The following is a 16373-nucleotide window of genomic DNA, read 5'->3' as shown; positions in this document are numbered from 1 at the left end:
CCAGTTCAAATCCTGGTATGAACCACACAGCGAAATCCTTCAACCATTACAAATATATTGCTGTACAAAATAGTGTTCTGTGCCAATCCCCTTACATGACAAGAAGGCTTCATTAGGCTTTGGTTGGGGGTCATACATTTGGTTCAGATCTTACTATGAGCCCGTGAGAGTTATTCCCCGCTCTCATAACAGGCTGCGTGGGGTCATATTACAATTCTGGTACTAGTATGAACCGAAAAAGAGTTTTCTCCCTTTACATACCAGGCTCTGTGGGGCCACTGATGGCCATATCACACTAGGGTTTGGGTCATACATCGGATTCAGATACTCCTGTAGGACTTCTGGTCGGTTCAGGAATGACCTGTTAAAAAAAAAAGAAAATAAAAGAAAAATAAAATTATTTTACCACTGGCATATTTCTTGAGTGTGTGTCTTGAAATAACATCACTAAATGAAATTTCAAGTTTTCATTGGTATTGACTTGAAACATAATCAGTTTCAAGAGATTTAAACACAATTTATCAACAGAATAATATTTCTTATAAGTTAGACTTATAAAATTTACCAATGTATTTGGCACAAATGTGCATCGCATGCAAATTTCTGTACCTCTGTCTCTTCACACAGAGATACTGGTGTTATGGCCGACACTGGTTACACATGACACTCCCTTAATAATTGGTTTCAAGAGATTTAAACACAATCTATCAACACAAAAATATTTCTGTTAGACTTATAAAATTTGCCAATGTGTTTGGCACAAATGTGCATTGCATGCAAATTTCTGTACTCCTGTTTCTTCACAGAGAGACTGGTGTTATGGCTGACACTGGTTACACATGACACTCCCTTAATAATTGGTTTCAAGAGATTAAATTATAAAAAAAATAAATTATAAATTTACCAATGTATTTGGCACAAATGTGCATCGCATGCAAATTTCTGTACTTCTGTCTCTTCACACAGAGATACTGGTGTTATGGCCGACACTGGTTACACATGACACTCCCTTAATAATTGGTTTCAAGAGATTTAAACACAATCTATCAACACAAAAATATTTCTGTTAGACTTATAAAATTTACCAATGTATTTGGCACAAATGTGCATCGCATGCAAATTTCTGTACTTTTGTCTCTTCACACAGAGATACTGATGTTATGGCCGACACTGGTTACACATGACACTCCCTTAATAATTGGTTTCAAGAGATTTAAACACAATTTATCAACGCAAAAATATTTGTTAGACTTATAAAATTTACCAATGTGTTTGGCACAAATGTGCATCACATGCAAATTTCTGTACTTGCTGTGAAAAGGTACTCTCTTCACATAGAGAGACTGGTGTTATGGCCGACACTGGTTACACATGACACTCCCTTAATAATTGGTTTCAAGAGATTTAAACACAATCTATCAACACAAAAATATTTCTGTTAGACTTATAAAATTTACCAATGTGTTTGGCACAAATGTGCATCACATGCAAATTTCTGTACTTGCTGTGAAAAGGTACTCTCTTCACACAGAGAGACAGGTGTTATGGCCAAAACTGGTTACACATGAGACTCCCTTACCACAGAGACACAGTCTTGGCTGTCAGCCGATGCTGTTTACGCTCAAACTCATTGTTACCTAGAAATGTACCTGAAAACAGATGTGCATAAATGATTCAGACTTGCTGTTTAAAACTTTATACTGAGCTATTCATCAACAGAACTCAGGCTCAATACTCAGTTCAGTTATACTTATCAATTCATAATTTTGGTACATCTTGGTTTGTGACAGGCCAAGCGCTGATGAGCACAGAATTTGTTTATTTATTTATTTATTTACTTGACTGCTGTTTTACGCCGTACTAAAGAATATTTATTATATGACAGCGGTCAGCATTATGATGGGAGGAAACCGAGCCCTGAAATCCATGACCATCCCCAGGTTGCTGGCAGACCTTCCCATGCACAACCGGAGAGGAAGCCACTATGAGATGGATTTGAACTCACAGCGACTACATTGATGAAAGGCTCCTGGGTTACTGGTGCGTCACTAGCGCACTAACCACCTCGGCGATGGATCACCTCGAAGAGCACAGCATGAAAATTCTATGTTTAGGTGTTTGTCAAGTCATAGTTTTGCGGTGCCCACAGTAACACTGACACATCAGTAATGGGACAGCCAAAATAGTTATCTATTTACAGGTATCTGATTGGTGTTTAATACTGTAAGAATTATTCAGATTTTTGGATACAAGCACGTGATGAAACTCTTGTCCTCTAAGGCAAGGACACACAGCATATACCTACAATGTCCTAATTCTTCAATAGCCTCTGTAGCAAGTATTTTGAGAGAACTATGGAGTAGATTGACAGAGGCATTACTTATGGATGACAATTCCTGGATTTATTGTGTTGGTGACTTTTCGATGTAGGTTGATTTATTGTGTTGGTGACGTTTCGATGTACGTTGATTTATTGTGTTGGTGACGTTTCGATGTAATAAATCCAGGAATTGTCATCCATAAGTAATGCCTCTGTCAATCTATACCATCCCAATTCCTAAATGCCTCTGAAAGAAGCCAAGAACTGTGGAGTGTAGAGAAATAATTTCCACAGTTCTATGAAGCTTGCATCTAAAGTGACAAAGGCACATCATTTTGGCATCATTTTCGTAATAATTGTAAGCAAAAATTCCACTGAAACAAGGGCTTTTGGGGTCAAAAAGGTTGAAGATTTACAGTACTCATCTTTTCGTCTTCGTACGCCTGAAAAAAATCTCCCAAGCATACGTATGTACCTACATACATATATGTATACCGTACTGCTTGATCCTAGTCTGATCCGAAACGTTCTCGCCAAAAGCTGTACAAATATTATAAATCAGCCATTCATGGTGCCTAGAACATGATGTATAAGTTGTGTTATAACTATACACTATTTTTAGCGCTTAAATTGTCTTCCTTATAAAGACTTGCACCGAAGAAAATCGTGTAATGTACATGTAGGTTATGGTTATACATTTACTGAATAATTGCGGAAACAGTCTAAACTTGATCTGCATTATTATCATGATAGTGTGTGAATTAGTAACCACACCCTGAACTAGTCCGTTTGGGAATATTTTTTTTATTCTGAGAGAACAAACAAGGCTGGTGTCGAACAACTTGCCATTTGTTGTAAGTTAGACGGGTTTATGTGTGAATGTTAGTGTATGTCGTAAAGCCCTACGTGGATGATGCGCGGACAGTATGCCCATCTTGGCTGTATGATGTAAACATCTTCCTGCGATACTACGCCCTTCCTGCCAGGTATATTGTTAGGATGGAGCAGTACTGCACATAACAAAACCCAGACTCACCAAACTGTGAGGAATAAGCATGCTGGAACAGGATGGTTAGGAAGTCTTCATTGAACTCGAATGAACATGGGAATTGTTGCCAGATCTGGAACAAAAGAGCAGCAAAAACATTACACAGAGTCCACGTGAAGAAAACAGGAAAGTCTGTTCGCATGAAGGAAAGGTCAATTTGTGGTTTAAGGAAGGTTCTTTGTAGATACAGAAAGAGATCTAAAGCCTGTATGTATTCTTTGAATGGTTAGTTTCTGATTTCGGGTGTCCATTTTAAGCAGAAAGTACACATGGAATGGTCAAAACATTCCAGATGTGGTATTAAATTAATCTGTACTGTAGGATTCCTCTTTGGTCATATGTGGGAAGGTCTGCTAACAATCTGATGGTAATGGCTTTCCCTTGCCTTCCTCCCACAACACAGCTGGATCCCATTGTATAAGTGAAGCACAACAGGCTGCTGGTCATATATCCTGGTCTCTTTCACCGCTCAGTTTTATTTATTTATTTATTTGATTGGTGTTTCACGCCGTACTCAAGGATATTTCACTTATACGACAGCGACCAGCATTATCGTGGGAAGAAACCGGGCAGTGCCCAGGGGAAACCCATGACCATCTGAGGGTTGCCGAGAGACCTTGGCATATACGCCCGGAGAGGAAGCCAGCATAAGAACTTGGACTTGAACTCACAGTGACGGCATTGGTGAGAGGTTCCTGGGTCATTATGCTGCACTAGCGTGTAACCAACTGAGCCACAGAAGCCCCTCACCTTGCAGTTTTAAGTCCAGCGTTTCTTACACCCTGGCCAGAACCCACTGTGTAGGTCAGGGACATGTCCACAGTTTATTGTAGAGTTGTTCGATTTTTAGAAGATACATGTAAGCAGACTCAAGACAAACAAAGCAAAAGAATGTTCTATTGAACACATTACCGTGATCCAGTGAGAAAACTGTAAAATTTACATCACAATGAGTTCTTGAAGAGGAATTAACCTCATTCCTCCATCTTTTGGCACATGAAAGCGCAACTTTCAGTGAGACGTATGCACCTTTTCCATTTGCAAAGTACAATGGCTGGGTTGACCAATCATTTTATCAGTCTACGCAGAATAACATTCCTCAGATATGCTAGAAAATAAACACCTTGCAAACATGTGAAAAGGCTGAAGAATTACAGCAGAAAAATTCCTCTTGTTCAGACTATAAAACAATCAAAGCTGAATCCCAAAGAGTAAATTTTCATCGGATTTTTGATTGTTTCATATAAAAAAGCACGTAACAAAAGATCTTCAAACAAAACTGAAGAGGTACGGTACCATGGCAAATACGCAAGGTGTAACAGTATGACTACCTAAAGAAACAATGGTTAGAACGGCTGCAGGAAATATCTGTCTGTAACTGAACAAGTCAACCTCTCACCGACTACCTGTGACACCTGTTGACTGCCTCACCTGCCAGACACAGTCCAGAAACATCAGGAAGACCGGTGACTCCTGACGATGTTTAGTGACCGCAAACGCCGATTTGGAGCACCGCACCTCAAATGGATGGCCGGCTTGCAGCCATTCTCTCTCAACCAGGGCCTCAAACCTGTACAATAATCAAATCAGGGCTTTGTTTTAAGACAGTAGAAAGCAAATGAGCCACAATGTTTAAATAACTAACATGCGTAAAACTTATATTTTATGGTAAATTAAATTCTTTTATTTTTTCAATTGGATAGATGTACTTTGTAAGTTAACATTTTGGCTAAAGTTGGTAAGCGCGCTAGCGCAGCATAATGACCCAGAAGCTTCTCACCAATGCGATCGCTGTGAGTTCAAGTACAGCTCATGCTGGCTTCCTCTCTGGTCGTAAGTGGGATGGTCTGTCAGCAACCTGCAGATGGTTGTGGGTTTCCTTCCACCATAATGCTGGCCGCCGTCAAATAAGTGAAATATTCTTCAGTACAGCTTAAAACACCAATCAAATAAATAAATAAATTTTGGCTCAAACACTTTTGCAAAATCAAAAGAACTATCAGAATTGGGCAATCTGTGCAACTTTTTCACGGGCAAAAATTTTAGGTCATTTACCAAACATGTGTGTTGATTTACAAAGGAACCCAGTAGTTTAAAGTAGAAAGAAACATAAAAATGATGCCAAAATCAGAGAGTCAAAAACTTATTTGCATATATGGTCTTTATATATATATATATATATATATATATTTTAGATTTTTTTTGTCAGGAAAAAAAAGAGTCTTTAAAAATATTTTTGTCCGGTTGGTATTTGGGATCACCTTTTGGTATTTATCTTCATTGCATAAAAATGTTGTAGATAAGAATGCGATGCATCTCTAATAAATTTATCCGGATGTAAATTTGTTGTTAATATCCAACATATATGACAACATTTCTGACTATATTCAAAATATAAATATGATCAACATCCAGGCTGAACACATTTGTTAGCTGAAAAGACCAAATCTTAGTGGAAATATATTTATTGTAACATGTGTTACATCCTCATTTATAACTCCTTCATCTGGACTTTACATGATCTTTAGGTTTTTCTCCACCTCTAATTGCCATTTTTTTCATAGCTTTCAAATACTGTGAAAAACTTTAACACCTTTAACATGTAAAGCTTCACTGTGTACAAAATATGCCAGGAAGTTTACATGAATTCAATATTCAATTCCACCCAAACTTTTTTTTTTTTGCTGTGGGTCTGCCAGCAACCTGCGGATGGCCGTGGGTTTCATCTGAGCTCTGCCCGGTTTCCTGCAACCATAATGTGGGCTGCCTTCGTATAGGTGAAATATTCTTGAGTACGGCGTAAAACACCAATCAAATAAATAAACTTTTTGCTGTGAACCAATCATCTGTACAATAATCAACATCAGTTACCCTCTGACTGTGCGACAGTCATGGTCAAGAATTAGCTGGGAAAGGGAGGTAATCTGCAGTGTGGAGTCTGTTCCTTCTGAGCCATGCACCAGAACAGAAGCTCCTGTCAAAGAAATACGAATGATGTGGTGAAAACAACACTTCAGATGGAGGAGTCTTAACGCTAGATGACATCAGCCTTTATAGCATTCACAAAGGTGGACAACAGAAAAATTGCAAAAATCTTACAATATTACATGCATATTTACATTTAACATTAATACCTACAGTGCATTGAAGGTAAAATCCAATTGTTCTTCAGAAAGAGGACAAAAAAAAAAATTGCAGTGTAAAAATGTAAAGGAATATGGAGATACAGTGTAGTCTTGCTATAGTGTGTCGCCTTGCCGGCAGGCTCTTCAGTGCGTTGCAAGCTACCATGGGCTATAATGAATTTACCTTGGCATCCAGTGTATAGGGTTACGGTCTGTCTTACAGGTCATGATTTTGAGAGAGAACGAAGTTTTATCGATGTTTTCTTATTGTTAGACGCATGAGATTTTTTTGTTACCTAAGGATTCACGCATTTCAGCACCGTCCCACGAGTCCTATCCCACCAAGCTAGCCTCTTATCACGTAATCACAGGCCTGACCTGATCTACAGTACTCTTTGCATGGTAAACATTTCCACAAGCTGAATTCAAGTAAGGTAGTTTCATGCACTTTACCTTTAAATAAAAAAAAATGCTACAATGCCCTTGGTATCCAATTCGTCCAGGTGTATTTGTATCAGAAGTAACTCATGGAACTTACACACCTCAGATTCAAAATGGCGGACTGCAGATCATTCTAAAACCCTATATTGTGACCGCGTTATAGCTACTGAACAAAAACAATAATAATCTTCACCATTTTAATGTATATCATGTTAAATCAATGTATTAAATGAAGGGAAGGGGAAAAAAAACCAAGAAGTCATTCTCAAATGCTTGTGTGAGTTCATCTCAATTCTCACATGTCAGCATGCTGGTAAGCCAAATCTCACTCCCGTGTAGTTTCACACCTCTCTTTACAGCCATTCAATAATCTGATTAAAGTTATCAGCATTTACTGAAAGTGTACAGATATGAATCCCTTTATGAGGTATGCCTGTTACAGTGAGCAAAATGTGTTCTGCATTAATTAATCAATATGTTTGTAATCAAACTCTGTCACACAGAAAATGTAACAAGTTACAACCACTTTCATTATTCATAGAAAATTCCATTTGTTTTTGCTTATACTCACGTAATAATCAAAAGCTTAAGCCTGCATTAAATATCAAATAACACAAGGGTCACACACCAAGAGCAGGAAATGAAGCAAATGATGGCGTGTAATTTACGTACATTTCTTGAAAAATCTTTATTCGTTTTTCGCACTTTTCTCACCTGAAAGTACACCACAGATTTTTGAAAGACAAGATTTGGGTTGTGTTATATCTGATTGCGCGCTAGATGGAGGTGTCTTATAGCGAGGCTACACATGTACTCTGTGTACTAGAAAGCTTACCTTCCTTATCCACACACTGGGCCACCACACAGGAGCAGTAGAGGATATCCTTGATGTGAGACAGCCAGTTACTGGACTCCAGTTTAGACAGCCATTTGTCCATACTGGCATTGCTCTCATTACAGGCTACAACCCAGAAATCACATAATGATTCAATGATTGATGTGAGATTTCCAGTTTAGACAGCCATTTGTCCATACTGGCATTGCTCTCATTATAGGCTACAACACAGAAATCACATAATGATTGAATGATTGATGTGAGACATTAAGTTTGTTGCATTTTTTGATGTACTATAGGACTATTCACTCATGAGGGCGAGAAACTGACTGGGTAGGTGAGAGTCACCAAATCCCAACATTACTGGAACATTTATTCATCAATGGAACATTTATTTGTGACTGGAACACATGTAACATTTAAACATGGCTGGCAAATTTATTCATGACATAAACACTTTGAACATTTATTCACGACTTGATCATTTATCCATGACATTTATCCATAACGGGGACTTACTCTCCACAATCTATTCACTTTTTCTGATGAACATCATAAATATGCAGAATAAAGATCAGGTCAGTTATTTACCTTCGATCAGTTTAATAAGGGACTCATGTAACACCTGGCCTCGCGCTATGGGGTGGTGGATTCTCCTCCACTGGGGATAGTGAGCCTCCGGTTCAAATCCACCTCCTGTCAGCAACAAAAACATAACCAGTGCAGATAAGCAGTTAATTCCAATAAAAGTATTTACATGTATGAGAATAAACATCACAACATTTGAAACGATAAAGTTGTAAATAAATACACCATAATCCTGAATAACTAACTGGAAAACGTTACTGTACTTACCGTAAAGCCACAGATACAAACCACACTTTTTTTTCCCGTCAAATTTGACCTCTACACTCCAAGTGCGGTTAACAGTTGATAACAGAGTGTTGGAATAAAGTTTCAGAGTAATCTGTACATGCAAGGTGTTACATTCAACCAAAACAAGGCAAACAGCACGTGGTACTCAGCGTGAGACTTGAGAGAATAACAATGGCGGTGGACACCAGACGGCAGCATTCAGAACAACTGAACACAGATATCTTCAAGTGGCAAAACGCGTGTTCATTCAAGCAAAATAAAAGTATCTCAAGTAACAAGAAGATGCTGTTTTGGCTTGTTCTTTTTCCATCTTTTTTTGTTTAACAACGTTTGAGATGCAAAAGCCTGCGATGTAGGCACATACACTGCCAACTGAGCAGCTGCAGAGTGTGAGGTAGATTGAATTACCGCCCCCTACTTCACTACGCTGTAGCCATGACCCAAGCGAAAATATGAAAAAGGATTTACGGTTATGCTTGAAGATGATGTATGGTTGTCGTTTCTCATCATCAGTGGTGCAGGCAAGCATAACTGTAAATTTTTTTTTTCATTTCCATTTGTACGGGTTGATACTGAAATCCACGTATCCACTAGTAGGTCAAAGGTCAGTGGCGTTTGATCTGCATTGCCAATCTGGTCCAACGCTTAATATCTCGTTTTCTGTTGATGAATAATGAACTGAAAATTCATCAGCTTCTCCTCATAATCCATAAGAAGTTTTTGGGCAAGGTTTGTTCTACGTCTGACTGACAGATTATTCCTGCATAAACTTATGCACCCACGATGTGGACGCCTTGAAATTTATGGCTCCTGGGGTGGATTTGGTGAGTATTAAGGCCCTTCTACTGATTTCCACTGCTGAAACAGCCAGGCCTTCCTTTCTTTTATCCTTGATATATTCCAGCAGGTTTCTCTTAATCTCGGGGAATTGAGGGCTACTTCCTCGGCAGGTTCGTCGATACCTGGGCATCTTCTCTGGTTTACTTTTAATTTGCCGCAAGTGTCTGACATCTCAGACACTTGCGGTTACCGTGAGCCTCAACATAGCGAATGGCCTGCAGTTTTTCCTTTACTGTAAATGTATGGCCTCTTGACATATTCGCTTTTTGAGAATCATCTGCATTATGAAATTATAAATCATTTTCTCTCCTTTTATATTCTAACGCATTAAAACCAGCTACACCACAATCGTATCTTTGTGTGTGTTTTGGATGTAGCTGGCATTATGTGGAAGTTATTTCACGCATTATTTTTTCAGTATGTAAACGTTAAAATTCGAGCCAGGTGAATCTTGCTGATTTCATGAAAAGGTAAACAACAAAGCCATGTGCCCAGTGCAAGCTAGCCAAAGTTGTCCACACTGCTTATTTACATTCATTACACTGAGCCCAGACGAAGGTCGCTGCCATTCACACCATGGGCATTTGATGGCTTTTTGCACTAAGTGATCTGATGTCTCGAGCGTCTGGCTTTGTTTGCCTTGTGGTTTATTGGTTGTTACAGGTGTTTTTCTGCGATTTACCACCCAATGTTAACAATGCGACATAGATGCAGGATGTACCTGTGGCCTTATGGCAAATACTACATGTTACTTACGCCAACTGAAGAGACCTTTGTAAGAAAAAACAACAAACATAAAAAACAAGCAAACTTTAAACCCAAAGTATGTCTAGTTATTGAATTCAGAAAAATGACTTTTTTTTATGACACAACCTTGATAAATCCTGTATTAACATAAACAAGGAACATTTCTGAATGGTGGGTTTTTAATATGCTGATTGAAAACATAGGCAGCACCACCCCAAGGCTGAAAATAGCTGCCTGACATTTCTGAAAACACCTCTTTGGAGAAATTGGTAAGCGACATTTGGTCCTGGTTATGCAATACTGGACTAAGGTCACTTGTAAAATAACATGAAGAATATGGGTCTTACCACATTTTCCAAAGGGGAGTTTTCAAAAGTGTAATGTCTCGGTTTTTCAGGTTTGCACTGACCTTTGGCTTGAGCCAATTTTGCCCAGTTAGGGGAACGGGTGTCAATGATGTAGCCTCTCTTTCCTATGCCGAGGACAGCGTTGACCAATCTCTCGTCCTCCTTACACCGTTTACCATTTGGGCCAGTCAATGGCTGAGAACTTCGCATCATAACACTCTAATACACAGACACACAATTACATTATATCCACTCATCAGACACTATGGGTTATGCTTTATAAATACTGTATTTCACCTAAAGGTTGGTCTGCAAAAATGCATCTTTAGAAACATATAAAGGCCTTAAAATGATACTTTTGATGTGAACATTTCAGATTTTCTGATAGGAAATTAAGTAGTCCTATAAGCTGGATAAATCAACCACGGTAAAAAACAAAACACAAAACAATATGTCAATATTTCAATATGTCACTTGGAAAAGGTTAACTTTAGGTTAAATACTGTATTACTACACAAAATTGCAAATCACATCCGATAATTATTGAGTGAGTGAGTGCTTGGGGTTTAACGTGGCACTTAACAATTTTTCAGTCATATGACGACGAAGGAGTCCTTAGGGTGCATGTACGTGTAATGTGCCTCTTTGTTGCAGGACAGATTTCCACAGCTCTTTTATCTAGTGCCGCTTCACTGAGACGACTTACCGAAGGCAAATAAGCCGCCCCGCCCGAGCCATTAAAATGATACGGGTCAACCAGTATCCCCTTGCCCTATCCCCTTCATGCTGAACGCCAAGCGAGGAAGCTGCAACTTCCTCTTTTAAAGCCTTAGGAGTGACTCGGCCCAGGTTTGACCTCGGATTTACCGCTCCCAAAGCAGACGCTCTACCAACTGTGCTAACGGGGCCGGTCATCCAATAATAGTATGAAGAACTTTAATTTTTTGCACAATTTCCAAATCTTCATTTAAACAAATCTTCTTTTGAGAAAAATTCAAGAAAAAATATAACAAATCTCGTGGATATCAGGACCTTCATTAGACATGTTAGAAGGCAGTTACCTGACACCAGCTACTTCTTTAGAAAATGAAGCAATTAACTCCCTACTTAGACCAATGCTCCTATTTTACCTAATTCAATTTTCTACCAGGTAGATGGCTGCCCTGGAAGGTAGCCTTCTATTGAAAAAGATAATAGCAGCCCTGAATATACAACACGGGTTGTTACCCCTATTCTCCACAGCCCAATGGGGGACTCGAGGCCGAGCTACACAGAAGGTCCAAATGACAGTAGAACACATTGTTTTCTTCTGTGAAGTTGCAGTGCATGTGTACATGTACTATATATACGTTTTATGAGCTCAGATACACCAATAAATGTAATGTAATAAAGAAGAGAACACAAGTTCACAGCTTTGAACCATCTTGATACAGACTGGAAGGAATGTTACGAGTTCCGCATTAACCACATGGTCAACTTACTTTACTGTCTCGGTGGTAATAGCTGAGGACGGGGAAGCGGCCGTTGTACCGAAACCCTGCTACCTTAATCAGCAAATCATCGTCTATTGACTTGGGCACGATAACAGCTCGTGGGTATGAAGGGCAGACCTACAACACATAGAGACTGGTCAGCTCAAGAAAGGCAACTGATGATTCGTCCCCATTTCTAATGTGGCCACAAAAACTTTACATCTCACCATTACATGCATTATTTCTAAAGCACAGTGCATGAGACTGAGTTGCCATGTTATGGATAGTTTGAACATCTTTTTCATAAAGCTTTTGCATTTATCTGACAATAAATACTTTTATTTCTTACTTTTCCCAATATGGACCACATTAAGTAGCTCTTCTGTACAAAGGGGTATGTTTAATGAAACTGCAAGTTCTGACACCTATTAGCAATGTTGACTGCATAATGTTACCAAAGCACCCGAGAACAAATGAAGGCTGAGAAATCTTGAAATTCTCCTTCAGAGGCTGGGACAGAACCCACACCTCTGGTGTCCAAATGACTGATACACAACCATCTCAAATGAGCTTCAATAAACTACATATAACCTTTGTACTAAACTACCACATAAACTACATATACCAAACAAGCCACTTGTACCACAAAAACTACATGTACCACACAAACTACTTGTATCCCACAAACTACTTGTACCACAACTCACAGAGTAATCCTTGTTGACATAACTGAGTCGCCAGTCCTCAGAGCACTCTTTGAAGCGTGTAAATTCTGTCTCGGGGAGAAATGTCTGCCAGCCATCCTCCATCACCTCAAAACTGCTCCGATAAAAGAATGGGTACTTCAGAGCAAAGTTATCTGAAATAGAAGTTTTGATAGAGGGTCTTACGGCATACTCAGTACTGACTGATTGATTCATTGGTGTTCTTAATGTGCTTAACAAAATGTGTCACTTTGTATACCATGATAGTGAGGTTTATGGGTTAAGCTAAACCAAAGTGCTCAGAGTAAAACATCAACACTCACAGGGTACCTGACAAGTCTCCAGACATGAAGCTGCATCCGACAAAGAAAGAGCTGGATTTAAACATGCGACTTCATCAGTTGCAGCAAGCTACCGCTTCAACCATCTCAGCCAGAGTAGCCCCAGCAAACTCAATATTGTTAACACTTAGGTGATGGGTGGTCAAGTTTAAGAAGAAAGAAAACCTATCGAGCCCAGTAGAATCGACGGCTTTTCAACAGGTAACCCTGTTCCATGTAGAATAGGGAGTTGCGGCGTGCAACACAACACCCAGCCTAATAGTCTAGGGCTTCTTAATTACTGTGAGTCTCACCTTATACAACTGACCGAGAGAACATTCCACAATAATAAAAAAAAAACACCATAAAATTCTGATTTGATTGATTTTTTACACCGTACTCAAGAATACTTCACTGGTCAGTGGTCAGTCTCCTGTTTACACACAAATTCACCACTGCTACATTCAAAGCCTAATAATTATTTTAATCGACACCACTTTTCTTAAAATTTTCCCCTCGGGGTAAGCATCTCCACCTTACCTTTTTGGTCATTCGGTTTCAAGATAATTTCTAAAGATGGTTTAGGTATACTTAATTTACACATGAAAGAGTACACATTCATACACATACATTATGAACAAGGCATTATCAGGAAGAAAGCTGACGTGGGTGAGTGGGTGAATGAATGAGTGCTTGGGGTCTAACGTCGTACTTAACAATTTTTCATTCATATGACGACGAAGGAATCCTTAGTGCATGTAATGTGTCTCCTTGTTGCAGGATAAATTTCCACCCCTCTTTTATCTAGTGCCGCTTCACTGAGATGCCTTACCGAAGGCAGGTAAGCCACCCCGCCTTAGTTTTTATACTAATACGGGTCAACCAGTCATTGCACTATCCCCTTCATGCTTAATGCCATGTGAGGAAGTTACAACTTCCTCTTTTAAGGTCTTAAGTGTGACCTGACCCAGGATTGACGCTGGATCTACAGCTCCCGAACCGGACGCTCTACCAAGTGTGCTATCAGGGCCAGTTTGAGGAATTGGACTGTAATCACCTATATTGGAGAGCTGCTCCACTGAGCTGGCCACATGAAGACATTTCTCAGCAATGGGGATGTCCAAGTAATAAAGACTGAAGTCTTTACACCTGAGGGTGAGAGTCCCTCCTGGCCCAGCTAACCTCTTCTCCACACTGTCTATACTGCTATGTAACAGCTGAGAACAGAAAAAATAGACACCTTGTTCTTGAAAATTAAGCAAACTCAGAGAATTTACATCACACGCTAAATATGTTACACTTGCTGTTTTTACAAACTTCTTAAGGGAAACAAAATGAAACCTAAAGCAGGATTTTATCAAAATAAATCCAAAACATTTGGAGCTGTGATTGCAAGCGCACAAACATAAACTGAGAACTATGGATTTCATGTTTAAAAAAAGTCCTAACTTATGTGTAGATCGGGCTTGTTTTCGAATTTAATCTGAAATTCCACAAAGTAATCCTGCACAGAAAGTTTTATAAAATGCTGTCCATAATTGCACAGAAATCAAAGCAAGAAAGACAGACAGTAGGCCAGATGCACAGACCCAAATCAATACCTCTCTCTTTTCCCTAAAGCATGGAATATTTAAATTTATTCTGGTAATAGAGACACTTTATATTAGTACTAAACATAGAAAACAAAGTCTTAAAAACAAAGTGAGCAGTTTCTTCCAAGTCCAGACAGGGTAACTCTTCTCTAACTCTTTTGTACAGTAGTACCGGAGATTGAAGTCTTTCTTTTATAGCATACGGTCACAGTAGCCTACCTTTTTGAGAGGACCTGAGTATCTATAGAGTTTTAATGTATCTCCTTGTCAAGCAACACTGACAAAGACAGCTGTTTAATTATTTCTTTTTCAAACCACAACCATGCAGTATATATTTGCTCTATGACCCTTTGTAACCAATGATAGCTCCAAATAGGCACATATCATATAAATTTGTCTGTGGGCAAATTTCTAAATGCATTTCACCTTTTGCCAGAAACTGTCACAGAAGATGCCATTGTATCAAGTAATAAAAATGAAAACTGTTTCGTTGTCCGTACTAAGGGAAATAAGGAGTCAAGCATGACTGGCCATACATATTTACCCATAATTCCTCTGCGCAGTCTTCTTCACGTGACGACAGAATCAGATGGTGTCCCGTGATGCAAAGCGTCCCTTCTACAGCAGCCTGAAACGGCGTCCTCAAACGGACATTGTCCACTTTCGCAGTCTGAATAAACTCTGCAAACTCCATGACCCTTGGTCAGAGACCTAAAAATTGCATACAATGCATATTTTTATTTTTTACTTTTCACAAGAAAACACATTAATGTGACAAAATTCTTTACAGCTGGTGTCTACACTCCACTCCATTCAGGCTCAATGAAAACACACCTATGTTTTTTTAATTGTCTGGGGATATCGATTTATTTGTAAGAAAACTTTAGCACCAATGAAATTTCAACATTGGAGATCACAGTCACATTAAAAGGGCTCTCTGCATCTAAATTCATTCAAGACCGACTAACAACAGGCCTATGCCGGACCTCTAAATTTGACGACATCTTCAGGCCAGCTGAGAGCTGCAATTTGGATCATGTCTGCAGGGAGAAAACATTTGTTGCATTACTCGTACAAGTGTTTGCAAACAGACCCAACAGTCAAACAGATTTTTACCTACCCCTTGAAAATTCTTTCAAACTGATGTCTGTAACACATCATATGAGGAAAAATGAAACAAATAAAGAAAACACTAATCAAGACAGAGCGGTATCGAAAGCTGGTCCTTCTATGGTCAACTGAGGCGAATCTTAAACGCCGTATCGCTGAATTTGTTTTGCAAATACAAAGAGTTTTACACGGAAATGCCCAAAACGAATTTGTCTGTAAAGAAATTTGTTGTAAATAAAAGGACTACGCACGATGTAACTTGCCTAATTGTCCTAGATTATTGCTGTTTTCTTAATTTCCCCGTCGTCTGTCAAAAGATCTAAAATGTGTACACCCAGGGAAAAACGACCTAGTCAGCATTTGATTGGTTATTTCCATCATAGATTCTTTAAATTGAAAATATTCTTTGCTATTTTTGCCGCATGACGAAGTCATCGTGGTGTTTGTTTTCATCTTTTGAAATATCTGTATAAATTATCAAATTTGCGTCGTCTGCTATTTTTATTCAGTGCAGAGTAACAACATTCTAGAATACGGAGGTCGTGTGTTCGAATCCAGCTTTGGCTGCTTCGCTTTAAACTTCATTCCCTGTGCAT

The 16373-nt window shown here is 39.0% G+C and overlaps 1 protein-coding gene across 1 annotated transcript in view; it reads right to left on the bottom strand.

Annotated features, from left to right (window-relative positions):
- Positions 1-16116, bottom strand: part of LOC135464037 (myotubularin-related protein 9-like) — a 17867-nt gene extending 1751 nt beyond the window's left edge. Inside the window, exons 1-13 of the mRNA XM_064741513.1 lie at positions 16041-16116; positions 15212-15378; positions 14133-14292; positions 12759-12910; positions 12061-12189; positions 10642-10798; positions 8361-8465; positions 7770-7895; positions 6240-6342; positions 4800-4938; positions 3357-3441; positions 1580-1649; positions 262-361 (exon numbers count right to left, since the gene is read on the bottom strand). Of these exons, the coding sequence (XP_064597583.1) occupies positions 262-361; positions 1580-1649; positions 3357-3441; positions 4800-4938; positions 6240-6342; positions 7770-7895; positions 8361-8465; positions 10642-10798; positions 12061-12189; positions 12759-12910; positions 14133-14292; positions 15212-15361 (1476 nt within the window). The 5' untranslated portion in view covers positions 15362-15378; positions 16041-16116. The remainder of the gene's footprint in view (positions 1-261; positions 362-1579; positions 1650-3356; positions 3442-4799; positions 4939-6239; positions 6343-7769; positions 7896-8360; positions 8466-10641; positions 10799-12060; positions 12190-12758; positions 12911-14132; positions 14293-15211; positions 15379-16040) is intronic.
- Between the last annotated feature and the right edge of the window lie 257 nt (positions 16117-16373).

This window comes from Liolophura sinensis, chromosome 3, assembly GCF_032854445.1.
Source record: "Liolophura sinensis isolate JHLJ2023 chromosome 3, CUHK_Ljap_v2, whole genome shotgun sequence".
In the NCBI taxonomy this organism is placed as follows: domain Eukaryota; kingdom Metazoa; phylum Mollusca; class Polyplacophora; order Chitonida; family Chitonidae; genus Liolophura; species Liolophura sinensis.
The sequence above is the reverse complement of the archived record's forward strand: the minus strand, read 5'-3'. Positions and strand labels throughout refer to the sequence as shown.